This window comes from Talpa europaea, assembly GCF_964194135.1.
Source record: "Talpa europaea genome assembly, chromosome: 1".
Taxonomy (NCBI): Eukaryota; Metazoa; Chordata; class Mammalia; order Eulipotyphla; family Talpidae; genus Talpa; species Talpa europaea.
Genome location: NC_140073.1, coordinates 143,755,993 through 143,782,978, shown reverse-complemented (window position 1 = coordinate 143,782,978; position 26,986 = coordinate 143,755,993). Strand labels below are relative to the sequence as shown.

The window sequence follows — 26,986 nt, the reverse complement described above, 5'->3', positions numbered from 1 at the left end:
GTATGCGAAAGGGATGCGAACCTTAAAAGGTAGCACTGGGGTCTAGATGATATTGGCTGAAGGACCCAGCTTCTACAGGGTACCGGGAATTTTCACCAAGGATCAGTTCACCGCCTCCACCATGGTGTTCAGTTTGATTTAAAGATAATGCTGCCCTCTCCTGGACCTATTTTGCTATTGCAATCCCTGGCCCACAGGAGTACGTTCTTGTTCCCTTCTCACTCGATCTCCTGGGTTGTCAGTACAGGGAGGGGGCTCAATCTTTGCTGAATCATCTCTTAAGCCCATAGTGGTGTCCACTTTCCCTCCAGGGTTATCTCCCAAAGGCCGGAGGGCAAATTATTTGGGGGGGGGTGTCTCCCATTTTCTAGAAATCTAACCCATCTTCCTCTGGTTTTCTTTCTTCAACAATTTTTTATTACAAATTATTGCCAAGTTGTCTCCTAGGCACTTGGGATACAGTGACCAAACAGATAAGGATCTCTGCCCTCATGAAGCTTATATTCTAGAGAGGAGAAAGACGATAAACAGTAGTGTATATAGTAAACAAGTAGATTATATAGTATGTTAGGAGTGATAAGTGCTGGAGAGAAAGAAAAATATTCAAAATAAAGCAGGGCGAGGAGCAACGGGAGTGCTTGGGAGGCGCACCTATACACAGGTAGACAGGCTGGGCTTCAGTGAGAAGGTAGCATTTAAGCAAACATGAAGAGGAGGGAAGGGGGTTACCTGCAGGAGCATCTATGGAAGGATATTCCAAAAGATTGAGGCAATGCCAGTTAGCTCCTCTCCACTCTCTTGACATGTCATCCATCTGACAATATTCATTTGGTGTGAGGGCTGGCTGTGTCATTTGTGAGACTCCCCACTAAACGAATGTGTGGGATCCTTTGCTCAAGAAGAAGTCAATGAAGTCAATAAAGCTTGCTTCTTCCATAGTCTTTCTCTTAACCAGACTCAGTGGTTTTTATCTATTAGTGTTGGGCTTCCTGAGGCATGGGTGCTTGTCAGGTGGGAAAGTGGGTGGCTGAGCAACAAGAGGTGGGGCTGGGTAGGGTAAAGGAAGTTGGTCAGGTTTTTACGCCATTGGCCTCTGTAGCTATCACCTGCAGCCTTGATCTTGTTAACATAGAGGGCGTGTGGGGGTGGGGCATGTGTGCCTGAGCATGGACACCTGAACATGGGTGTGTGCAAGTGTGCACACCTGAGCCTAGGGATCATGGATATAAGGTTGCTACAAGAGGACAAGTGACAGCTATGAGAGGACGAGACAGCTATGAGAGAGAACGCCAGAGAAAGCCCAAAGAAAAGAGCGTCTAGAGATTTGCAGGAGGCTGAAGTTGCTGACTCTCTGTGGCTCGTCTCCCTGCTTACAATTAAAACTTGTGAAGGGGCCTCCCCTGGTGGCGCAGTGGTTGAGCGCTGGGCTGCGAGGCTGCCCACAGCCTCTGCAGCGCCGGTTCGTTCCCCGGCCGCAGGTGAGGGTCCCACAAAAAAACAAAACAACAACAACAACAAAAAAAAAAACCCACAAAAAACAAAAACCCGTGAAAATGATGCCAAAGTCTCCAAAATTCTCCTTCAAATCACTAGAACCTACAGTGAACCTACCCAGCCTGGGATGGTTGCAAAACGGGCTGCATATGAACTGAGCCCCAAACCCCATGAGACTTCACTCACGAAACACAGATTGCAAGAAAAAATTATTAAGAAATTCAATGCGGTGACTGCAGAGTGTTACACCCCAAGCTCGGGGCATCGGCCACATGCCCCCTCCTGTTTGGCTCCTGTTAGTGTATGTCACATGCTTTGCTGGGCACGGAGAATGCAAATTGCTATCATTTGTGGTTCCTACCTTTAAGGAGGGGTAAGAGGAAAAGGAAAGGCTGCTTTATGAATCACTGCTCTGCGTCAGTGTCTTGTCCAGTGGGAGAGAAAGACTCCTTGGAATGAATGGAATACAGTCTGAAAACCACAGGGCACAGAACCAGGTGGGTGGGCAGGGAGCCCACAAACCTTGCTGGACAGGCCAGTCCAAGTAAGGAGAGGGTGTTGGTGAAAATGACCAAATGCTTTTTTTTTTTTCTGATTGCAAGAGCAGTGCTTTTAAAAAACTTGGGCAGCATCAAGAGATATGAGCAATAGGAGCAAGAAAGCACTGACTGTAATCTCACTTCCTAAATATCATCCCTGGCGCCATCATGCATCCTCGCCCACACCCCCAGCACAGGCTCACACACATGTGTTACAAAACGTTATCCCCCTGTACACTCTGCTGGGCAGCTTCATTTCCACTCGGTATCCTACTCTGGAGTCCTTTCTGTAGCGTAAATTGCACCTAGGCATTTCTATGTTTACTAGAAGCATAGCGCTCCATTGTGCAGGTCTACTAGGATTTGTATAGCTTTTTTGAGGACATTGAAATTAGTACCAAATTTATTATTATAAGCAACTCTGATAATTGTTGTTCTCCCTTCTTTGCTCCCTCCCTCCCTCTTTCCTTCTCCCCCACATTAAGTAGGGTTGCAGTGTCAGAGGGTCTGCACTGTTTAATGTTGATACCTATTCCCCCCCCCCCCCAAGAAGTCCCTCAGGTCGTGCGTAAGGACAGCAAAAAGTGATTGGACCTTTACTTTCTGCCAAGACTGTGCTAAGAACTTCACCCACAGTTCCCCTTGGTCCTCACACCCATTCTAGAGCCAGGTCCTGCTTTCACTTGGAGTTTGGCGGGTGAGGACACCAAGGCACAGAGTGAGTACCTAAGCTCCCCAGGGGCACACCACTGGCAGTCACAGAGCTGGTATTTTCTCAAGGTGGTCTGGGTCTAGAGCGGGGCATGTTCAGGACAGCTCCAGGAGGCTAGTAATGTTATTCCCATTTTCACCGACCAGGACATTTGGACACACATAAGGACCAAGTCCAAGATCATAGGCTAATGAAGGAGGGCCGGGGTTTGACTCATGGTCTGTTTGGCTGCAAAACAGCGATTTCTGGGTCCTTCCTGAGGATTCCTGGGTTCATCCGGGAGTGTGTCCTCATATGGGTCTCAGGGGCTTACTTTTCAAGGTTCCTCTCTGGCTTCCACTAGAGCCCAGGGCTCAGGGCTAAGGAGTCTGCATCTACCCAGGACATCCCTTTGTCAAGTCCTGTGTTCTCTGACATTCATAAACTGGCCCTGGGACACTGACATCCCTCCTTCTCCACTCACCCCCCATCACTTTTGGTACCCTCAACGCTATACATTTGGGCACAGTTTTGATTGCAAATAATAGAAAACTCAGTTTTGATTGGTCTTAACATAAAAGAATTGATTGGCTCATGCAACTAAAAAGCTTGAGAGAAGATGGCCAGCGGGTGTGGCCTGTTAAGGCTCCTTTTCTCGGTGACCCTCACCTGTGTCTTCCTCCAAGTGCTGGTTTTTGTCCGGGGGCTGGCTTTGCCATTTATGATAGCAAAATGACTTCCAGAAGCTGCAAGACTAAACACTTGCTTTTCCTCAGTCTTCCAACAACATCCTGAACTTGGCTCTGAGTGGCTCCTCTGAGATCACACACTCATCCTTGACCCTGTCTCAATGGCGATGGGGACGTCAGTTGGGAGAAGGCAGAATCTTCTCTTCCACCTCCCCTGCTTCTGCTTTGGTGCCTGGGTCCTAGTGGGGTGGAATCTTCTGCAAGAATGTGAAGGTGCTGAAGCTGGCACCAAAGCTGATGCAGGGACAGAAGAGCCCTACTTACAGCCCTGTCATGCTGCTGGCATGGTCTTGCAGAAGCTGCTGTCTCTTGGGGCCTCCCTAGTGCCTCAAGGGGTTAAGATGCAACCTATGAAGCAATCCGCAGCCTCTGCAGCACAAGTTTGATCCCCCACCTGGCCAGGGAGCAACCCACATGGTGCAGCAGACCTCTCCTGGCTCGCTTGCTGCTCCCGTCAGCAGTGTACTTCCATCAATCTGCCTGTTCTGTTCCCCATTCTGTCTCTGGTGAATCCTTTCATTCCCCCACACCTCTGGCCTGTACCCCAGCTCTTGTATGCATAAATAAATAAATCTTTAAAAAAAAAGAAGAATCTGTTTTCTCTTAAAACAGAATGGCGCGAAGAAGCCTCCACACTTTGCCTGGGCATGCAGACTGCTCATGTCACCATCTTTGCTGCTGGGTGTTCCGCACAGAATGAAACCATGCTTCCCCACTAGGAACATTATAGATCCATTTAAGAGGGAGCAGTTGTAAGTGGGAAGTGAGGTACAGGAGCTATGCTGTGTGGGCGGACTTGCTGGAATATTTCCAAGTGGGTATAATTTTATTTCAAGCTCATGTACATATGCCTCTCTCTTTCAGCTCAATGTTCTTTCCTACCACGAAGTGGAAGATTTTATTTTTTTTCAATTCTCATCATGCAGGTCAAATTTACTGGAGACAGAACGTCCACTCTGGCCATCCAGAGGGCCATGTTCCCCTCTGCTCCTTGGGCTGGATGGCACCAGATCTTCCCTCATATCTCTGTGATTAGTTGAAATGGTTTTGGACGTTTAATCAACTTGACTAAGGGCTTTGAAAAAGCAGAAGAGAATGATACACAAAGAGAGGCTTAAATCTAGTATTATATAGGGCTGCTCTTATGCGGTCTTTCCCCATGGGTCTCTTCTCTGGTCAGTGACTGCTGCCCCCTGGTGGCAAATACTCTCCTTCCCCTTCCTGTCCACTTGGATTTCACTGTGAAGTTTTGTGTCTGGGCCCCAGACTGTCTGTTTCTCCTTTGTCTCAAGTCTATTTTCTGCCCAAGGAGCTGCCTCTTCCCTAGATGACTAATGGGGGGTGGTGGTGGAGAGGGGATGACCACTGCCTTTGGGGACTACCCCATCTTCAAGTCCTTTCTTTTCTAGTCCTTTCTTTTCTAGGCATCAGCTCACAAGAGTCCAACATCAGTGAAAGTGAAACATGGGTAAACCCAGGACAATTGTTTCATTTCAACCCAGCACTTCCTGCTGCTGCTTATAGATGATAAGTGAACTCATCATCTTATGACTTAGTTGAAATAATATGCTTGCCAGTGTCAGAATTGTTGGCCCAGTGGCATGTTTAACTCTGGCAGGGGCAGGGCTTACACTTGCACAGATTGGCACTCAGTAGAGGTTACCTGGGAAAGATCAGGCCAGCCTGGTTGCATGGAAGTGAAGATTTCAGACACCCTTATGTATGAGTGTGTGGCTGAAAGTGGCAGGCACCTGCCTGGTGGTGGTGACCCCCAATCCATGAATCAAAGGAGAGAGGGTTCAAGCCACTTATCCCCCAATCACTGATAGAGCAATTTGTTCCCTGGCAGATGATGTGAAGACAGATTGAGAGGGACCTAGCTCCCTGGCAACCCCTGGTCTAGTGGGGAAGGCTGACTTGTAAACACATGACTGCAGCCCTGCGGGGTTCATGTTATAACGGGGAAGTGATTAAAGCACCATAGACATTAGCTGCAAGAAGTAGCCAAGAGGTTCCCAGAGAAGGGAGCAGCCAAGAGGTTCCCGGAGAGGGGAGCAGTGATGCCACTGACCCAGACTACTCCAGTTCTCATGGTCTCCTTGTTGTCCCATCAGACACCAGGAGTGGCCCATACCTCCAATCTCATGGCCACCCCAACCCAACCCATCATTGGCAGCGGTTGTGCAAAGGGGCGGCTGGCAGTGGAGGGGAGTAGTTTTCCCTCCAGATCTCCATCAGTATCTCCATCAATACCCAGGCCACCGCAGAGCAGCCTACAGTGTAAGGAAGCCCTGTGTGCTCACTGTCCACACAGTGGACACTCCTTCTGAAGTCTCTTCTAGAGAAAAGAGAGAAGAATTCAGATCATGGGCCCTTGTCTCCTGTAGGAGCCTAGTACTTCTTGTCTCCCTGCCCTGATCTCTTCTCCAGGTGGAGACATGCGCAGGGCTCAGAGTGGAGGTATGGTGTCATGTGGCTTGTCTATTTCCCTTTATTCGTCAAGTTCCCTTTAACTGTTTGGTCACTGTGGTCTGGGTGCCCTGCTGAGTTCCAGGCTTTTGCAGTTGGACACACTGGTGCCTCAGGTAGGACACTGCCTCTTTTTGCCTGGCCTTTCTTTTAGATAGGAAGACTTGGTTGGGGTGAATTTTAGGAAATGGATCCATTTTTTAGGAAATGGATCCATTTTTCTGGGTCTTGGAGATTTCTGAAATCAGTTTCCTATCTCATCCTCGTGAGATGCTTTTAATCTCAACTTCTTTTGCGGTTGTTGTTGGTGATAAGCAGGCTATAGCCTCCTCACCTCCTCTTTACATACCCTCCCTCATGCAGGAAAGAGGCTTACATCCCCCAATTGGATATTTATTGCTTTGTTAAGACATTGTCTTTTTTTTTTTTAGATTCTTTTTTTTTTCCTTTCAGATTTATTAATTTATTTATACAAGCACTGGGTACAGTCAGAAGCGCGGGAGGGTGAGAGGATTCACCAGAGCCAGAGCGGGGAGCAGAGCAGGCAGAAGGACCGAAGTACACTGCTGAGGGGAGCAGCGGGCGGCAGGAGAGGTCTGCGCGCCATGTGGGACCCTCCTCCGGTGGCCTGGGAGCAGCCGGGGATCGAACCGGTGCCGCAGAGGCCGCGGGCAGCTTCGCAACCCAGCGCTCAACCGCTGCGCCACTGGGGAGGCCCAAGACATTATCTTCTGTGAATATGCAAGTACTAGTAGGGAGAGAACAAACTGAGCTATTTGGATCTGAGTGAACTCTAGAACTTCAGGTTTGGAAGCAACTTAGGTTATCTACTCTGCCTCCCCCAATTTGAGAAATTGAGAAAATGAGAAATGGAAATGAGAAAATGGAAAAATGAGAAAATGGAACTTCCTTTTTTTTATTTTATATTTTTTACATCATTTGTCATTATTGCACAATGTATGTATTTTCATCTTGGTTATAGTCCCCATACAATTCCCACCCCTGTTGTTTTGATCCTCCTCTCTCCTCCCCCCCACCCTCCATAGTGTATCTCTGGTTTACAGTTGATTTTGATTTTTACTTTATTATAAGTAGTCTTTTTCCTGGCCCCTTATTTAGGTTTCTAAATTCCTGCTATGAGTGAGACCATCTGGTACTTTTCTTTTTCTTTCTGGCTTATTTCGCTGAGCATGATCCCTTCCAGCGCCATCCATGTTGCTGCAAATGGCATGAGTTTATCTTTTTTGAATGCTGAGTAATATTCCATGGTGTATATGTACCACATCTTACAGTCATCTGTTTTGGGGCATTTGGGTTGTTTCCATAGCTTGGCTATTGTAAATAGTGTTGCTATAAACATAGGGGTGCAGGTGCCCTTTTGAATAAATGTTCTGTGTCCTTTGGGTAAATACCTAGGAGTGGAATTGCTGGGTCATATGGAAGCTCCATCTTTAGCAGGTTGACCGAATCTCCACACAGCTTTCCACAGTGGTTGGACCAGTGTGCACCCCCACCAGCAGTGCAGGAGAGTTCCTGAAAATGGAACTTCATATAGGTGAAAGGACTCACTCAGGTCACAACACTTAGTAATGACACCATCAGGATAGAATGAGGACTGGGTGCCAGGTATCCTTATTTCCAGGCTCAGTAATTTTCCAAAGGTTTTCAGACTATCTTCTGGAGAACCCTGAGACTTAGCAGGGGGACCACTTTTGAGACTGTCTGGGTAAGAGTAGCAGCACACCCTCTTTCCACAGCAGGTGAACTTTTATTTATTTCACATCTTGGGTTTTCTGCTAAGATTTTGTTGTGACACAGCAAAAGTGTTTCATAATTGAAAAAATATTTGAAAACTACTGAATTCTGTGGATGTTTAAGTGGTAACTTCAGGGAATATGGGACTGCTCTCAAATGCTTAAACTTCCTTTAGGCAGCGGACCAAACTATTTATTACTCCTTTAAAGAGAAGGCTTAAGTTAGACTTTAATGCAATTTTTTTGCTATCATTTCCTTCCCTCAGTAGATTTTAAGAAAATTAAATAAGAATCAGGAAGAACATAAGAGGGAAAATAATGTAGGAAGGGACATCCAGGAATAGACTTGATTCCCTCCATTTTCCTTAATGCTGGTACTGCCCTGAATTGTAAAACCAACCTGGTTCTCTTGGTGACTGGACAGGCGGTCAAGGATGGAAAAGGCTGAAGAGAAGACAGAGGTAGAATGGAGGTAGAGTTGGGGCTCTAGCAAAGGTTTTTTCCCTGCAGTCCTTCTTATCCTATATTCAGGCCAGGGCTAGAGTTGGGGAAGGCTGAAAACACTGAAACTGACCTCTACAGGAGTCCCAGATGGAGGCAAAAGAAGGGATCTGTGGTTGCCAAGTGACCAGGAAGGCAACAATATCTAGTAATTGTTTTTCTCTTTGAGCATAGTGAACATAAATCTGAGTAATGAATCACCTTTCTTTCCTTTTAATCTTTCCATTAGAGCAAACCATGAGCATTGTCTTGGAAAATGTATGGAATAGTACTGATATGTGGATGGAGTTTGAGAATTTCACTGGCAGCCCACCCACAGAAGAAGACTTTTATAGCCCCTGTCCGGTAGACACTGAGACTCTCAACAAGTATGCAGTGGTTGTTTTATATGCTCTGGTGTTCCTGCTGAGCCTGCTGGGGAACTTTCTAGTGATTCTGGTCGTGTTATACAGCCAGGTCAGCCGCTCTGTCACCGATGTCTACTTGCTGAACCTGGCCGTGGCCGACCTCCTCTTTGCCTTGACCCTGCCTATCTGGGCTGCTTCCAAGACAAAGGGCTGGATCTTTGGCACAACCTTGTGTAAGCTCGTCTCACTCCTAAAGGAAGTCAATTTCTATAGTGGTATTCTACTGCTGGCCTGCATCAGCATGGACCGCTACCTGGCCATTGTCCACGCCACACGCACACTGACCCAGAAGCGGCATTGGGTCAAGTTCATCTGCCTAGGCATCTGGACCTTGTCCCTGCTCCTATCTCTGCCTTTGTTTTTGTTCCGTGAGGTCTATAAACCACCCCTTTCCAGCCCAGTCTGCTATGAGGACATGGGGGCTAATACAACAAAATTGCGGATTATCATGCGGGCCCTGACCCAGACCTTTGGCTTCCTCGCGCCACTGCTGGTCATGCTGTTCTGCTATGGATTCACCCTGCGCACACTGTTTGCCGCCCACATGGGGCAGAAGCATCGGGCCATGCGGGTCATCTTTGCTGTGGTGCTCGTCTTCCTGCTCTGCTGGCTGCCCTACAACCTGGTGCTGGTGGCGGACACGCTCATGAGGTTGCATGTGATCCAGGATACCTGTCCACGGCGCAAACACATTGGCCGGGCCCTGGATGCCACTGAGATTCTGGGCTTTTTGCACAGCTGCCTCAATCCCTTCATCTACGCCTTCATTGGCCAGAAGTTTCGCCATGGCCTCCTCAGGATCATGGCCAGCCATGGCCTGATCAGCAAGGAGTACTTGGCCAAGGAGGGCAGGCCTTCCTTTGTTGGCTCTTCTTCAGGGAACACTTCAACGACCCTTTAAAACCCCACCCCCATGGCAGCCCCTTGAGGCTCCTCCCTTCCTTTCAGCATCTCATGCCAAGGCTCATGGGCACTGGATGATCATGGCCTCTGTGCCAAGGCAGCCCCCATTGTGGCACAGGAAGTTGCTGAAGCCATATTCTTACCAGGCCCCATTGTATGGTTTAGTAAGCCTGCCTGGTGCCCCACCCCTTACTGTGTAATTACTGTCAACTGCTAGAGCTCTGTCCATCCTGCCACTGACCCCACAGCATTCTGTCTTTGGAGTATTTTAAGGACATTTTTTGAATGACTGCAAAATGTTCCCACCATTGAGAGCCATTAGTGGCAAACACTATGAGTTGCCCCCTTAACTCTTCCTTTCCCTGCTTGCCAGTAAAGCCCAACTCCTGAGAGAGAGGCCAAAGATGACAGACACTCACTTTCTAAGACTCCCCTCGAAGTGACCATATCATCAGTTATGACTAACAAGACCTAAACCACTTTCTAGAGAAAAGTTGTGCTGTAAAGCAGTCCCTGGACTCCCTGGTGTAAATGCTCCCATGGTGATTTCATGTGATGGGATGAACAACCAGCTCATAAAATTCTAGAAAATTTTGTAATCTGTTTTCACAAGCAGATACAAACTGGCTTCAGCACATCATTTCTCAAGAGGAAGTCTGCTAGGGTCTGCTGGGGACTCTTGGGAAAAATCTTTGGTTTAAAAAAAAAGAGAAAGACACATACACACATATACCTTTGCTTCTTTGCTGTTGAATATGGTTATAGGATATAATGTGTGCAGCTGAGGCAGCCAGTCTGTGATAATGAGACCAAAAAACCCAACAGTTAGGGGCCTCCCCGGTGGCGCAGCGGTTGAGCGCTGGGTTGCGAAGCTGCCTGCAGCCTCTGCAGTGCTGGTTTGATCCCCGGCTGCTCCCCGGCCACCAGAGGAGGGTCCCACACGGTCGCAGACCTCTCCTGCCGCCCTTCGGTCCTTCTGCCTGCTTTGCTCCCAGTTCTGGCTCTGGTGAATTCTCTCACCCTCCCGCGCATAATAATAAAATAAATAAATTAAATAAACAAAACAAACAAATAAATAAATCTTAAAAAAATAAATAAAATGACCTCTTTTAAAACCCAACAGTTAGGCTGATGGAACCAAAGGATACAAAAAGCCTGTAAATGTACCAATAAACAATTTTCAACAAGGGTGCCAAGACTGTTCAATGGGGAAAATATATTGTTTTATCAAATCCCATTGGGAAAACCAGATAATCACATGCAAAAAAAATGAAATTAAACTCTTACTGTTAGGGGGAAAAGGATGTCCCAAAGCAAATTCCATACAGGCTTTGTGGACTCCACCCCCACCCCAGGTCAAAGCCAAAGACACTGGGAACTCCAAAGTCACTCTCAGAGCTGACCGGACACTCCGAGCTGGCTGAGAGCCCAAAAATGGAGAGACCCCAAAGCCCACGTGTCTGCCTTTTGTATCCACCTGGCTGCTTAACCCCACCCTCAGGTCCCAGCCACCTTCCCTTTGGTGGTGATGGGATTTGGAGTTCCCAGTGTCTTTGGCTTTGACCTGGGGTGGGGGTGGAGTCCACAAAGCCTATATGGAATTTGCTTTGGGACATCCTTTTCCCCCTAACATTACCTTATACCATATACAAAAATTAAGTCAAAATGGATCAAAGAACTAAATGCAGGAGCTAAATCCACTAAACTCTTAGGAGAAAATGTAAGGTTTGAGTTTGGGAATGGAGGGAGTCTCAGAGAGGGTATTTAGATCAAGATTAAGATTGGTATCAGGAATGGGAGTTGGAGTTAGAGATGAGGTGGAGGGGAAACCAGGGTTGGGATGGCAACTTGGGATAAAGTTGAGAGTTAGAGAAGAATGAATTTGAGGAATAAGAGAGATTGAGAAATAGGGAGAGGGTGGACATGGGGTGAGTAAGACTCAGGGAGGGTCAGGATGAGGTTGGGAACAGATGTGGAGGGAGGCTTAGGAATGGGATGAGTGTGGGGGTGTGGGGGGTCTCCAGCAGCACATCAGAAATGGCATGAATGCCAGGAGTGGGGTTAGTGGCCACAATAGTAGCCACTCCTGTTCAGTCCAGTTAGTGACTGGAGCAAAAAGAGGTCACATCCTCTCCAGAGCCATGTCTGAGATGCACTTCCAGGGCAAGTCCAACTTGAGGCTCTCCAAGTAGGTTGATGAAGAAGAGTTAGGAACACAAGCCCTAAAATATAGATCTGATTCAGGAGAGAAGACAGAAGAACGTGGCAAGAATCCAGGAAGCAAGTCTGAGAAGTGGGCTCAGAACCTTCTCTTCCTCACCCCCCCCCACAATCCCCAATCCACTGTTCCTTAATGCCCATCTTCCTTCATCCCATGCCACCTGTGAGATAACTCAGCAGGGGATTTTGTAAGCAAATAAAGATCCACACTGGGTCTGGGGAAATACAAATGACTAACACACACCTGAAAAATGCTTGGTCTCTCTAATAAAGTAGGACTCAAACATCAGTAAAATAACTTGGAAGTGTTTTAAGCAGGGGAGGCGTGTAGTCAGAACTCTTCAAACAAATGCAACATTATTGGATCAGATTTTTAAATTCAGTGTAGAATTTTCTGGCTATAGCTCAAGACACAAATGGTTTGGATTTCAGCTCTATAAAAATGTGAGGATGAGGGCCTCCCCAGTGGCGCAGCGGTTGAGCGCTGGGTTGCGAAGCTGCCCGCAGCCTCTGCAGCGCCGGTTCGATCCCCGGCTGCTCCCCGGCCACCGGAGGAGGGTCCCACATGGCGCGCAGACCTCTCCTGCCGCCCGCTGCTCCCCTCAGCAGTGTACTTCGGGCCTTCTGCCTGCTCTGCTCCCCGCTCTGGCTCTGGTGAATTCTCTCACCCTCCCGTGCTTCTGACTATACCCAGTGCTTGTATAAATAAATAAATAAATCTTTTAAAAAAAAAAATGTGAGGATGAAGGGCCTCCCTGATGATGCAAGGGGTTGGGACGCAACCTGTGAAGCTGTCCACAGCCACTTCAGCACAAGTTCCATCCCCGGCCAGGGAGATACCCACATGGTGCAGCAGACCTCTCCTGTCTCACCAGCTGCTCCCCTCAGCAGTGTATTTCAGTATATCTGCCTGTTCTGCTCCCCACTCTGTCTCTGGTGAATCCTCTCACCCCCCATACCTCTGACCTGTGCCCCAGTTCTTGTATGCATAAATAAATAAATCTTTAAAAAATAAAAATTAAAAAAAAATTAAAATGTGAGGATGTTGTACTGAAATTATGTGGTATATCAAAATATCAAAAACTGGTGTTTTGATCACTAGGTAAAGTAAGGATTAGACATCTGGTCAAGGCAGGGAGATGGTTCCCTACAGGGAGAAGCTCAATGTCCCAGGTGGGGCTGGATTCAGGACTGGGTGCAATTTAGGACAGGAGTAGGAGTTTATATGCGTAGGCAAGAGTTAGGATGGGATTGGGGTTAGAGATGGGATAAATATGAAGGATAGAGTTGGAGACAGGAATTGGGATGTGAGTTCTGCACAGTGCTTGATTTAAAAAATATTTTAATTTCCTTTGCAGGCTTAGTTAAAATGTTCCAGTCTCCAAGTAATTATAGGAAATATACTAATTCCCCTTCTGACCAACCATAGCCACCTCACCGTATCTTGCTCCCCTATCCTGTGGTGCATTACTGGTTCCAACAAAAATATTAGTTGATAGTCAGGATTTTAAGCCATAGGGGTTTAAGATGACCTCTTTCCCAGCAACTTGCATTTTTAATTAAGGTTTTGGAGATGCTGAGCTGTCTCAGAGATGCAGATGAGATAAAATGCCTTGTATAGTCTACAAGCCTGCCCAGAGATATCACTTCCCAAAAACTGTGATAGAGCACAGTCTTCTGTTGCTTCAGCTCTGTGCCTGGAGGGGCAAAAGATCTCTGGGCCAGAGAGATGAAATTGGCCAACAGCTATTCACTCACTGCTATTACTTCTGTCATCCTGGTATTTGGTTTTTTAATCTCAAGATCCTTCTTCCAACCTGGAGGGTAGAAATGACTTAAAAAAATAAAAAAAATAAACAGTATGTTAGTTCGGGATTTCTAAAATTAGTTTTTTTTTTAATCAAAGTATTTCATGTACTTTATTTTAAAAAGTGAAATAGTTTGTGATTAAAAATAGCAGCCCTCTCCCCCCCATTTCCCTAAGGCAAAGGCTTTCAACTCCCGCACTTATTTCATCTAATCATGGTCTGCATATTTCTAAATATTATGCTTATTCTACTAGTTCTTGAATCTTCCCTCTCCCTCCAGTTTTAGATATAATCTATTGACTTTCTGTTTTGGCTTCTGAGGCTTAAAACTCCAACTCTCTCCAACTTTTACCCCTGTCCAACACAAATATAAAGCAAATATAAATACAGTCTCTCCCATTGTCCCAGGACACAGATGCCACATTATTTGATTAAATCAACAGTGATGCCTTGGTTATATGTAGATGTAAAACATTATTCACGGTTGGCTACAGTGTTTACATTTCCTTTCTTTGTACAAGTTGTGTTTTCCCTGGAATTAAGATAGGGTTTTCGATGTACTTTCCATGACGTCAATACCAAATGTCTCCCTCACATTCATTAGGTAATCTACCATTTTTTTCTTTCTTGAAAACCTCTTTCCTGGAGCCCTTCATAGTCCTGTTCTGATCTGGACAAGTTACTCTACAGACCTGTTTCCTTTTTTTCTAAATAGTTTTAATTATTATTTCCAAGTGAATTTTAGGATCTGCTTATCAATTTCTACATGTTACTATGGTACTAAGATTTTGACTCGAATTGTATTGAATCTATAGAGCAATTTGGAGAAAACTGACATATTAAGAATATTGAGTCTTCCAATACATGAGCATGGTAACGCTCTTCAATTATTTAGGACTTTTCTAATTTATGTTGACAAGGTTTCATACTTTAAAATATATAGCTCTTGTAGATATTTTGTTAAATGTATCCATACATACTTTATGGTTTTATGGATACTATTATAAATGGATACTATTACAATGGTATTAACATTTTTCATTTTATATTTTTTTCTTACTTGTGTATATAATGTAATTGAGTTATATATCTTGACTTTGTATTCCAGGACCTTAATAAATTCACTTATTGGCTCTAGTAGTTTTATCATTTAAAGATTCTTTTGGATTTTCTATGTACACAATCATGCTCTCTGAGAATAAAAACAGGTTTATTTCTTCCTTTTTGGCCTGGTTTTTATTTTTCTTATCTTGTTTCATTGGTTAGCCCCTCTAATATAATCTGGAGAGAAATGGTGGAGTAGACATGCTTGCCTTGTTTGCAGTATTAGGGATTAAGCATATAATCTTTCTTTATTAATTGTGATGTTAGCTGTATATTTTGCACAGAGGCCCTTTCTCATGTTGAAGAAGTTCTTTTCAAGAATGGGTGCTAAATCTCCCCCTTTCTATGACAACATGGAGCCAAATTACTATGGTTTACAGTTTTTGTAACTACAAGTAGATTACTTCACCTTCACCTCGTAAAATGTAGATAATAATAAAGTTTTATCAGTTCCTAGAGGATTAAATTAAATGAGCACACACATGACATTTAGAATCCTTAGCATATAGCAATTACTATCTAAATGTTTGCTGTCATCATTCTTTGGTTTTACGCCTTAACTTGCTAGATTACAGGATTTTACTAAAGAAGGATATTTAGAAGATAATTTTTTGGACACCTTGAATTAAAAAAAAAAAAAAAAAAGCCTTGGGCCTGCCTCCCTGGTGATGCAGGCAGTTGAGTGCCACACTGTGAAGCTGTCCATAGCCTCTGCAGCACAGGTTCTATCCCTGACAGCCAGCGAGAATCCCACAGGGTGAAGCAGATCTCTCCTGTCTCGCCCACTGCTCCCCTCAGTAGTGTATTTCATCAGTCCGCCTGTTCTGTTCCCTGTTCTGTCTCTGGTGAATCCTCTCACCCTCCTGCACATCCGGCCTGTACCCTGGTTCTGGTATAAATAAATAAATCTTTTTTAAAAAATTAAAAAATGAAAAAAAAAAGGCTTTATTCTGCTTTCACAATGGATTGGTATTTCAATAAAGTATTGAATTGCAGGTTGGAATTTATTTACTTTCAGAATTTCTTCTTCATTTCTCCTGGCTCGTAGGGTTGCCATTGAGACTTCTGATGTTATTCTTATTCTTTAGCTACTGTATGTAGCTAAATTTTACTGTATGTAGCTGAATTTTCTCATAGAGACTTTCAGGATATTCTCTTTATCATTTTACTTTTAGAATCCATAGTAGTGATGTACCTGTGCTGGGCACTTGGTGAATCCTTTTAATGTGGAAACTCAGCTTCAATGATATTTTCTTGTACCATTTCTTTGATACTTTTCTACTTTTCATTTTCCCTATTCTTTTTTCTAGGATTCCTTTTGAGAGGTGAATTCTCTATTTTCTTATCACTTTTGTCTGGTTTTTCAGTGTCTTCATTTTTATTATCTCCATGAAATTACCCATATTTTTTCTCTTCCAGTCTTTTCATTGCAATTAAAATTTCTGCTGTTACATTTTAAATTTCTAATAGGGATTTTTTTTTCCTGCCACCAATGTAACCTTTCATAGCCTCTCTTTCTTGCTTCAGGGATATGGTATTTCCTCTTATCCTTTATGGTTTTGTGAGCATCCTGTTATGGTTTTTGTGAGCATTTCTTTAGCTTCCTTCGTTGTTTCTGTCTTTTCTGGTCTTTTAAGTGAGTCACTGCTTTATATCTACTTTCTGACTTCTGTTTAAAAATATTTCTTTTATTTTCTCTCACATCTCTTTTTTATTTTACCTTGTGGGATCATGCCTTAAAAGTCCCTCCAGGGTCATTTTTTTGGTGGATTTTTAGAAGCAGCAGAGGTTAAAAAAAACCATTCCTCTAATACCTTGTTTTTGATATAAAATTCTGATTTAAAAAGCATACCTATTTTATTTTAAAGTCATGTTTGGATTACTCTATTATCTTTAGTTCCTCAGGTGTGATTCTCCAGTTTGTTATGTTGGCTGCCAGTTGCAGTGGTTGTTAGTTCTTTGAAATATTTGACTGTGAGCTTATTTACTGAAGAGCTTTTTTTCATGAGAGTCTTGCGCATGTCCCAGATCATGGAGAAGTCTACATGGCAGTGGCTGTCCTCACTGCAATTCTCCTGGGTCACAGGTTCAGAACATTTTCTTCTGTTGTTGTTATTGGTCTTAGGTTTCTACCCCAAAGGGCAGATTTGCCTCCTAGGCTTGGGATTCCAGATTGTTCCTGAGATGAGGTCTTTCCCCTAGCACCCGGGGCAAGCAGCTCACTCTGGAGTCATGTCTCAGAGCTGGCAGGTGCTATCCCCAGTCAAGTATGGGCCAATTGTTCCCTAGTTACTGGCTTTTTGCAGGGAATCCAGTTCAAGTTCCCTGCTGGGCATGGGGTTTGTGGACCCACTGTCAGAAGTGACTGATTTCCCATCCTGAAGGTGCAGCCTCTGGGTTCTTATGGCTTCAACTCCCACTCCCTGATATGTCCATGAATCCCTAAACTCCCTTTTTATTCTTGGCCCTTTAGATTGATCTCTCTCCTCCCTCTTTCTCCTCCCCCCCCACACACTTTTTTTGCTTTTGATCTCAGATATTTATTTTAAAAGCAAAAGTATACATTTCCTAATATTCCTCCAGTGAGCATGTGTGTCTTCTTGCTTTCTCGGCCTTCTCAGTTCACCATCATGACATGATCTCAGTAAAAATTCAAACAGTACTCAAAATAAAAACAAAGATTTCCTTCCTGTTCTTTATTTCCTTTCCTTCAAGATAAGCGTTGTTACCACTTTCTCCCAGTGAGTTTCAAATGCCAACCTGGAGGACACCCTGTCCCAATGTCCAGCGAACTCTCAGTGTGAGTGTTTGTGTGTGCTGCCTACACTTGTTTGCATGTTTGTATGTGTCCGAGTGAAAGATTCTGCACTTTCCCAGAATTATCATCTCTTTCTTTGGGCTGGGCTCAAATCAGAGGGTGGGAGAAGTAAGAGGTAGAAGGTAAGTGGGGAGGTGCCTCTGAAGAAATCCAGTCACTTCCGACATGGGAAGAAATCATGTTGCCCAAGAGAAACCTATGAGGCCACATCCGTACCTCTCTCGGTTCCCATATTGTAAACAAGACTGTCTTCCTGAAAGAGCTGGCTTTGGCCCAAATTTGAAAGTGTTGAGGGTAGAGAGGGCCTTCACAAGTAAGACCTGAGGGCCACGCAGCATGGGGCTCCCTACTTTCCCTGTGTCCCTGCGAGCTCCTCCTAGATGGGATTCTGATGTCACTCAGCCGCCACTGTTGTTGGGGTATCAGTTAATAGAATTAAAATTCAGTCTCTGCACTTTGCTCAGCGGAACAACGTTGGAGACACAAAATAGATAAACAAGGAAATGATAGAGTTGCCATGGGAATATGGCCATGGGTCCACATGACCAACAGGTAGCTATTGAGAATTCCGGGAACCCACAGGACACCTCCTGTGCAGAAGGCCCACCTATAGCATAGGTCCCAGCAGATAACAAATAGTAGAAACGGACTTCCCCATCATGAAAAGTCCCTTGGCAAAAGGACAAGGCCCCTGGGTAAGGGGAATACTTTTCTTTAGTCATTACGCCTGCTGTGAAGGGGGTTTTAGAAATCTTGCAGGAGATCCTCTTTTCTGATCCTTCAAGGTTATAAAACAAGCCCCAAATCCTTCTTGGCACTCAGAATTCTACCGTCTTGCCCACTGCTTCTCTTAGCAGTGTATCAATAGTGTATCAGTAGTTCAATAAATCCGCCATTTCTGTTCTCCACTCTGTCTCTGGTGAATGCTCTCATTTCCACGCCTGTGGCCTACACCCCTGTTCTTCCCCACAACATTCACCAAGGCCCTTTAGAAAACAAATTATTAAGTAAAGTTCAGAGAAGCAGTTAACTAATAATGTATCAAAGAACTACGATGTACCCAACTTTGGGCTGGACCCTTGAAACAAGGTCAGGTGCTACAGAAATGAAAGCGGGACAAAGGAAAATTGAGAATGGAGAAGTGAGGAGTTGGCAAAATTTCCTGGAGTGTCAGGGTCAGTGGAAAAAGAGATCTCTCTGAGGGCCCCAGTGCACCACAAGCTGAATCTGAAGATTTGGAAAATGCTTCTTATTAGATAAAAGAGAAAATAGCTGCATGACATTCCAGGAGATGAGGTTTGATTAGGGAGGCTCCAGTTCTCAGAGCGGATGCTCCAAATCGGAGATTCTACAGGGTTGCACAAATCGGGCTATAGTTACACATGAACTGGGCGTGAAGCTTCTCTCTTTGCTCTGATCACGGTTATTAGTAATTTGGGGTTTCATGGAGGCCACTTCTTTTTACACTTTCTAGGCAATTTCTGACCAGGTCTAATATGAAAAACTCTCCTTCATCCGCCTCTCCTCCTCCATTTTCCCTTCCTCCATCCTCTATGCCTCCTTCCCTTTTTCATCTGACAGTAATTCATTCTTTTTTTTTTAAAGATTTATTTATGCATACAAGAACTGGGGTACAGGCCAGAGATGTGGAGGGTGAGAGGATTCACCAGAGACAGAGTGGGGAACAGAACAGGCAGACTGAAATACGCTGCTGAGGGAGCAGCGGGCGAGACAGGAGAGGTCTGCTGTGCCATGTGGGTATCTCCCTGGCCAGGGATCGAACTCATGCTGCAGGGCTGCGGATACCTTCATGGTGCTGACGCTTAACCCCTTGCGCCACCAAGGAGGCCCCAATAATTCATTCTTTTGGGGTAGACAGGCCCCTTGGAAAATGAGCAAGTACCCCTCAGTGAGGGGAATATTTTGTTTCCATCATCAACCTGCAATGAGAAGGGGCTTTAGAGATCGTGCAAGAGGTCCTCTCTTTCTAGTCCTTCCAGGTCCTGAGCTGGCTTGCATGCACCAACGGGACACGTCAGCGTGGCCTCTTGCTGATAGATGGGTCTGTGTCACCTGCGTGGCCACACAGGACTTAGGAGCAGCCTCTTACATTCTGACTTTGCTGTGAGAGAGATATTTTTTAACGGGAGAGAGGAATGTGGGGTTCCTGAGGGTTTTGCGGCCAGGGAAGAAGCCAGAGCTGTTGACAGAGGCCAAAGATGTTTCTTCTGGCCTAGTTGTGAAATTGTCACTTTGATCTGTAAGTTCTATTGTAGATTTTATAACCAAAGGGGAGCCCATGTCTAAATCCTTCCATGCAGAGTGTGCTCTCCATGATATGAATCAAGAGACATGAGAACAAAGATCTGCTGGAAGCACCTTTTACACTAACTATTTTCTTTCATGCTCACCAAGCGCCGTGGCAGGAGTGGTTATCAACCCAGTTTACACATGAGGAAAATAGGACCCAAGGGGATTGTGTACCTCATCCCGGGTAACCTCCCCACAGATGTTGATAGGGGGATAGGATGTCCTGAGCTAACTCCATGCAGGCTTTGTGGACTCCACCCCCATGACAGTGGGAATTACAAATCCTATGATCACCAACGGGAAGGTTATGAGGACCTGAGGGCAGAGTTAAGCAACTAGGCTCTCTGTTTGGGTATTTAACTGGCCATGTGGCCGGGGGTCTCTGGCTTGGCCACGAGGCGTGCTAGGTTTTTGTCAGCTCAGGGGGTCATTGGGATTCCAGGTCAGAGGAACGGGTAGGACGCATTTACGAACTTATCTCCCTCTTCTCCCTGAGTTACTCATTTCCCATTTCCCCTTCCCTTGTAAATAAACCTTTTATCAACCTTTTGTGTGTGTCTGCAGTTTAGCATTAATAAGTCCCCTTTAAGGGCACGGGTGAGGACCCACAGCCAGGCAACCCCATTTTACATCGGGGTTGCCCTGTAACAATGTGACAAAGCTAGAGTTTACACAGAGTCTGAGTTCTCAGCTGCTGGTGATGCTGGTGCTGTGGTGCAGGGAGAGGCAGTTTCGAGACAGGCTGGGTCCTGATCTGGAGGAGTGACTTCCCTTCTCTGAACCCCTGCCTCCTTGAAGGGAGGAGAGCATTAGAAGTTTGTTGTTAGGAGTGGGCTTCCCTGGTGGCGCAAGGGATTAAGACGCAACCTATGAAGCCATCGCAGACACTGCAGCACAAGTTCAATCCCCAGCCAGGGAGCTACCCATATGGCACAGCAGACCTCTCCTGGCGTGCACGCTGCTCCCCTCAGCATTGTATTTCAGCATATCTGCCTGTTCTGTTCCCCAAATCTGTCTCTGGTGAATCCTCTCACCACCACCCCCACACACACACCTCTGACCTATACCCCAGTTCTTGTATGCATAAATAAATCTTTAAAAAAAAAGGTTTATTGTTAGGGTTCAAGGTAATGGACATTGGGCTCCTGAAATAGACCAGGGCCTCCATAAATGGCAGACGTTATTATGGTGGCAGAGAGGCTTGCAAAGGCGAGTCCATTGAGAACTGGCAAATAAGCCCAAATCTCATCACTTTAAGGGCAGTGTTTCCTGCATGAAGGCACAGGATCAGGGAGTAAGGGGAGAGTTGGGAAAGACCATTTTCAAGGGCGTTGGGCTGCTCTGAGACGAAAAGACAGTGTGGAAAAGGGATCATAGTCTTCCTTTGTGTTCCCACAAGGCCCATTCCCTCTTCCCTTGGGTCATCCCATTAGCACAAAAGCTCCCACTTCTATTAATCCCTCCCCACCCCACCCTGGGGCCTCAAATCCTGCACCCCCCATCCCCCCTCAGCTCCAGTCCTACCCAGTTTGCAGCTAAGATCTGATACTTACCACTCAGGAGAGCATCAGGCTGTGAAGGGATAGGAGGACATTCAGCAGAGTCTCAGCTGAAACTGATCTGGGCCCCTCCAGGGTTCCTGTAAACCTGAGAGTCTCCCAAAGGAAAGAAAGGTCAAAGGTGCTTCAGGGAATAATAAGCTTGTCCCCAAGGGCCTGCAGAGGGCAACAACTCAGGGTTGGGGCAAGGGAGATCTTGAGAGCTAGAGGGTGGGTGCTGCAGTTAAGACCAGCTCTGGTGCAGGCATCCCGGCCCGTGGACACTCACCTGATTGTGAGGGAAATGAAGCTGGGTGTGAAAATGAAAAAAGCTGGGGATTTTGGCAATGCAAGCCACCTACTCAGGGAGACTGGCCCAGTTCCATTCCAGGTGGTTGGGCTGGAATTGGCAAAGGGGTGAAGGCATATTTGGCAAGAAGGCCCAGGAGCCTCCAGGAGGCAGGTGGGAAGAGCATCTTGGAGAGGTTCCCTGAGGTGCTGAATCACAGGCTTGCTCACTGGGTGCACATATACCGCTATAAACAAAGAAAGAGCTCAGAAAGAAAAAAGATGGTTAGATTTCAGCCCCCACTAGTAGTGAAAGAAAGCAAGGCCCACACACTCCACATATTCCCCCCCTTTCTTTTGACAAGATCTTATTGAAGTAACATTAGTTTATCCCATTACTAGGTTTCAGGTATACAGCATTGTAAGCCCACATCTGTCTATACTTTCTGTTCGCCACCAAAAGTTGAATTTCCACCGATCACCATACAATTGACCCCCTTTATCGGATTCACCTACCTCCTCCCCCCTTCCTCTCTGGCAACCCCTATTGTGTCCTTATGGTCTAAGAGTTTGGGTTTTTTTTGTTTTGTTTTGTTTCCTTATCTTCCACATATGAGTGAAATCATGTATTTGTCTTTCTTTCTCTGACTAATTTCGCTTAGGCTAATACTCTATGTGTTGGTGCAAATAGCAGCATTTTTTTTAAATAGCTGAGTAGTATCTGATTATGTACATATAACACATTCTTCTCGATCCACTCATCCATTTTCTGGCACTTAGTTTATTTCCAAATCTTGGCTATTGAGAATAATGCTGCAATGAACACAGGGGCGCACAGGTCTCTCTGAATCAGTGTTTCTTACTCTTTGACGAATACCCAGAACATACTTCCTCTTTCCTAAAGGAGTATTTGCCCTGGGCTCCTGCTTTCTTTCTGCATCTTTGGCATCTTTTTAGTTCTTTGGAAGGCTCCCTCTTCTTCTTCTGATCCCTTAAATGCTGACATTCTTCCAGATGCTGTTCTCTCTTGTCTATTCGTTCTTTATTATCCACTTGCCTTGGGTGATGTCGTCTGCCATCTCTGAAATGATTTCCAAAAAATGTGTTTATAGGTTAGCAATTTCTCCTGAACTTCCACAGTTAGATTTTTCTTTCCTTTTCCCTTCCTTCTTTCCTTCCTTCTTTCTGACTCCAGACGTGTTTTACTTCAATAGCAGTAGTAGCCATTGCAGAGCTAGATTTTTCAGTGCATAGTGAAATCCCTACTGGTGTCTTCACTGTAAGTCCAGAAATAGTGCCAGTGTTTCCTTCCCAAACCTGCTTCCTTTAAGCCATTTGTCTAAGCTATGGGTAGAAGAACACTTTTTGACTCCCTCCCTCTTTCTCACTGCCCCCAACCCATCCAATTGTTATCCAAATCCTGTTTGTTTGCCCTTAAAGATCTCTTAAACTCACCCCCCCCACCTCCACCCAATTTGTACTACTTTGCCCAGATCCTGCTGTTTCTGCTAGAGCCTTCTAACTGGACTCCTGCCTTGAGATTTTCCCCTGTCAGCCTATTCACACACTACTCAGGGAGCAACCTGATTGCATTATTCATCTGCCCAAAACTTTTTCAGAGTTCTGTTGCCTGCTACAGCTCCAACAGTTAGCATGACACTCATGTCTTTGGTGGGGTGGCCTTGCCTACTGGCCCAGTCCTCTCTGTCTCATCCCCATATCTGGAATGACTTTTGCTTTGACCATACTGTGTTCCTTAAAATTCCCATACAGTGTGCTGTACACCTCAGTCTGGATTTCTTTGGCTGTAAGTAACAGAAGTCTGCTTTAAAGAAATTGAAATGCCCTACAGGGAATTTAGTGGAAGGATCCCAAAGGTCATGAGATGCCAGGAGGGATCAGAACCAGGAGCAGGAAGGGGTCTTCTTTCTTGGGCTTTTTGGGAAGGACACTGATTCATCATCTGTACTTCATCTAGCAGGTCTCTTCCACTGCTCCCCCTAAGCACACTGGTTTTCTCCACTTCTTTCTATCCACTGGTACTCCATGAATCGCTATCATCCCCAATCAATGGAAAAGCCCAGGTAACACCCCAGTCTTTCATTTCCAGCTGTGGCCAGGGAGGCAGATTTAGGTAGACACACATAACCTGGAGTGGGGAGTTTTGGATGATACCCACAAAAAGTCTCTAAATTCTCATTGCTGAGCTTTTTTTGCACATAACATTCTATTTCACTGATGCCCTTCCTGTCTTTCCATCTGGCTAAAGTCTATTCATCCCTTTAGAGTTAACTCAAGAGTTAGAACTTTCTGAACACCTTTCTAGGCTGAGATTGACTTTTTCCATAGTTCCCATAAAATCATTACATACCTGGTCTCTAACGCTTAACACATTTGGATTGTATGAATTGATTTCTTGACTGTATCCCCATTGGGCCTTGAGATCTTGTTTGTAGGGAAAGAGCCAGGTCTGAAATGCAAGTAGATTTAACTTTTAATTGAACTACTAGTTCATCCATCACATACAGGTACTTTGGGGACAGGATGGGAAAAGAAAATACCGCACTGGCTTATTCCAAGGGCAGTGTGTTCATCAGAGTCTCCTGAATAGCAGCCCTCAAGAAGCTGCACATTTTAGGAACTGCAAGTTTGCAGGGTGTGACCTCCTAGATGAAAATTGCATAACCGGATTTATTAGCTGGTATAAATAAATGAATAGCTAGAAGCAGAAAAGACCTGGTTTTAGAACAGATCTTAAGATCTTAAAACATCACCTTTAGGGCCTCCCTGGTGGCACAAGGGGTTAAGCATCGCACTATGAAGCAATCCGCAGCCTCTGCAGCATGGAGTTCTATCCCCGGCTGGCCAGAAAGCAGCCCACATGGTGCAGCAGACCTTTCCTGTCTCACCCACTGCTCCCCTCAGCAGTGTATTTCAGTCAGTCTGCCTGTTCTGTTCCCCACTGTCTCTGATGAGTCCTCTCACCCCCCACACCTCTGGCCTATACCCCAGTTCTTGTATGCACAAATAAATAATTCTGTTCCCCGCTCTGGCTCTGGTGAATTCTCTCACCCTCCCACGCTTCTGACTGTACCCAGTGCTTGTATAAATGTATAAATAAATAAATAAATAAATCTTTTAAAAAAAAAAGCCTCTGCAAGATATTTTCATTGTGCCAGTGCTGATCACTAACCAGCTCCAGGTGTTTCTCTGCTTTGCATGATGGATGGGAACAAGGAATAAGTGAAGAGTCACTTCAGGATTGCCCTCTATTTTGGGGGTTTTTCTTCCTTTGAGTCTTTATCTATGAATATTGGAAGAAAAAGGTCAGGAGCACCATCTGCTGTCTGCAACTGAGTTACCTGGTGGCTGGAGAGGTGGCTGCTTGGTGTAGTGAATGAAGAGGGTAAGGAAAGGGAACTGGAGGTCTGGGTTTAGTGCTGCTTCTATCTACCTACTCTAGGTCTCAAGTCCTTCATCAGTCAAAAGGCAGCATCAGTCTATAAGAGGATCTTTTTAGGAAAAGCAGCTCAGGGCCACCACTTGTAGATTGGCAGTTTGGCACGGTCCAGCCCTGGGTAACATTGCAGAAGAATGATCTGTGTATATATATCCTTAGCTGAATGAGTGGAATCTTCCCATAAACAGAGGGTGTTTGTCCAACCCTGACCCTGGTCCCCAGAAGCCACTGTCACTGAGACTGCTGAGTCTTTCAGAAGCTACCTGGGAGTTAGGGTTAGGCATTTTTGGCAATTGAGCTGTTCACTTGGGCAAGAGTGGAGCTAGGCAGGTGTCCACGGTGCTATGTGGTCTAGCGTGATAAATCCCTTAGCATAATGCTGGGCATCAACAAAGTCTTTTAGAAATGCTAGCTGGTGTAGGAATACAGAAGACACACAGGACAGAGCACTTGGTGGGAATCAAGAGTTTGACTGAAGTTCTGGGTTGGCTTGTCACACAGCTAGCTTTGATAGGAAGCTGGCCCTGCTATTTCTGACCAAGGGAACATGTCTGACATCAGACTTTTGAAGGGAAATCAGTGGTGTGTCTTCTCCAGAAAGATGCAAGTGCGTGTCTCTGAAGCTGCTGGGGGTGGGGCCTCGAGTTGGGCTGGATCTCTACTCCCTCTACTTTCCCCCTCCCCATCTTCTCCACCTTGAGAAGATAGAATTGTTGGGAGGAGGCTCCAGTGCTTTTGACTGGGATTCAGGCAGAGTTGGGGGTGCTTACAGCCTGAAAGTGTACACGGAGAGAGAGAGGAAATAGAATACATACCACAAAGGGAAAGAATTGCCCTTACAAGTGGTTCTAATTTGAACAGGACATTTCTCACCTCCAGTTTAGGCAGCTGTGCCTGTACTGCTTCTGGGTCAGTGGAGTTTAGACTTGAATCTTGATCAGACTCATCTGGGGCCCCAGATTCCCATTCAGTAGGAGTGGGACCTTCCCCCTTACCTTAACCTTAAGCTCTGGTGGAGTTGGGGACCTTTCCTTTGTTCCTCCAGGTCCACTCTGCCTTTGTCTACCATCTGCTCAGGAATGCTGACCCATGTGGACTGCCTCCCTGGATTCCCCAGTTGTCTAGTGTCTGAGCTCAGCCAGTGGGAAACCTGGCAGGAGATTGCTGGGCTGAGCCTCAAGGGGGAACATTTATTTATTTATTTTTAAAGATTCATTTTATTTATTTATGCATACAAGAACTGGTGTGTAGGCCAGAGGTGTGGGGGTGACAGAATTCACCAGAGACCAAATGGGGAGCAGAACAGGCAGATATACTGAAATACACTGCTGAGGGGAGCAGTGGGCAAGTCAGGGGAGGTCTGCTGTGCCATGTAGGTAGCTCCCTTGCTGGGGATCGAACTCATGCTGCAGTGACTGGTGATAGCTTCATAGTCCTGAGACTTTAACTCCTGCACCATCAAGGAGGCCTGCCTTTTTTGAATTTTAGAGGTAAAATCCTAAAACTTTAAGGCTCAAAATTTTTTTTCAGGCCTCCCTGGTGGTCTGGGGGTAAAGTCTCCGCACTATGAGCACAAAGGCCTGCCAGGAAGTTCTGAATTCCCCTGGGCCACCAGGGAGGCCCCAAGGGGAGACATTTATTCCCCAATTCTGCCCTGGCTGCTGGCTGGGGTGGCTCCTATTGGGTGACTGTGCTCACAGCCTTTTCCCTAGACTCCTGTGCTGGCTCCCTCACCCTGGCCCTTAGGCCTTGGGATAGTAGGTTCTCCCCAAGGATGTAGGCCATGGGGTTCTACATTTTTTTCATTATTTTGCCCAAGCCCCTCCCACACTTTTGCATTAAAATTCCCTTTATTCATTTTGAACAGGAACACTCTTAGAAATGCTGCCCCATGCTCTTTAATGCTTTCTAGTTTCCTTTTGGTCCCTTGGCA

At 45.6% G+C, this 26,986-nt stretch overlaps 1 protein-coding gene across 1 annotated transcript; it reads left to right on the top strand.

Moving 5' to 3' along the window:
* Positions 1-8,374: 8,374 nt before the first annotated feature.
* Positions 8,375-9,558, top strand: LOC311183707 (C-X-C chemokine receptor type 2-like). Its single transcript, XM_084253266.1, has one exon. The coding sequence runs from the start codon at positions 8,390-8,392 to the stop codon at positions 9,503-9,505; it is 1,116 nt and encodes a 371-aa protein (XP_084109392.1). The 5' UTR covers positions 8,375-8,389; the 3' UTR covers positions 9,506-9,558.
* The last annotated feature ends 17,428 nt before the right edge of the window (positions 9,559-26,986 follow it).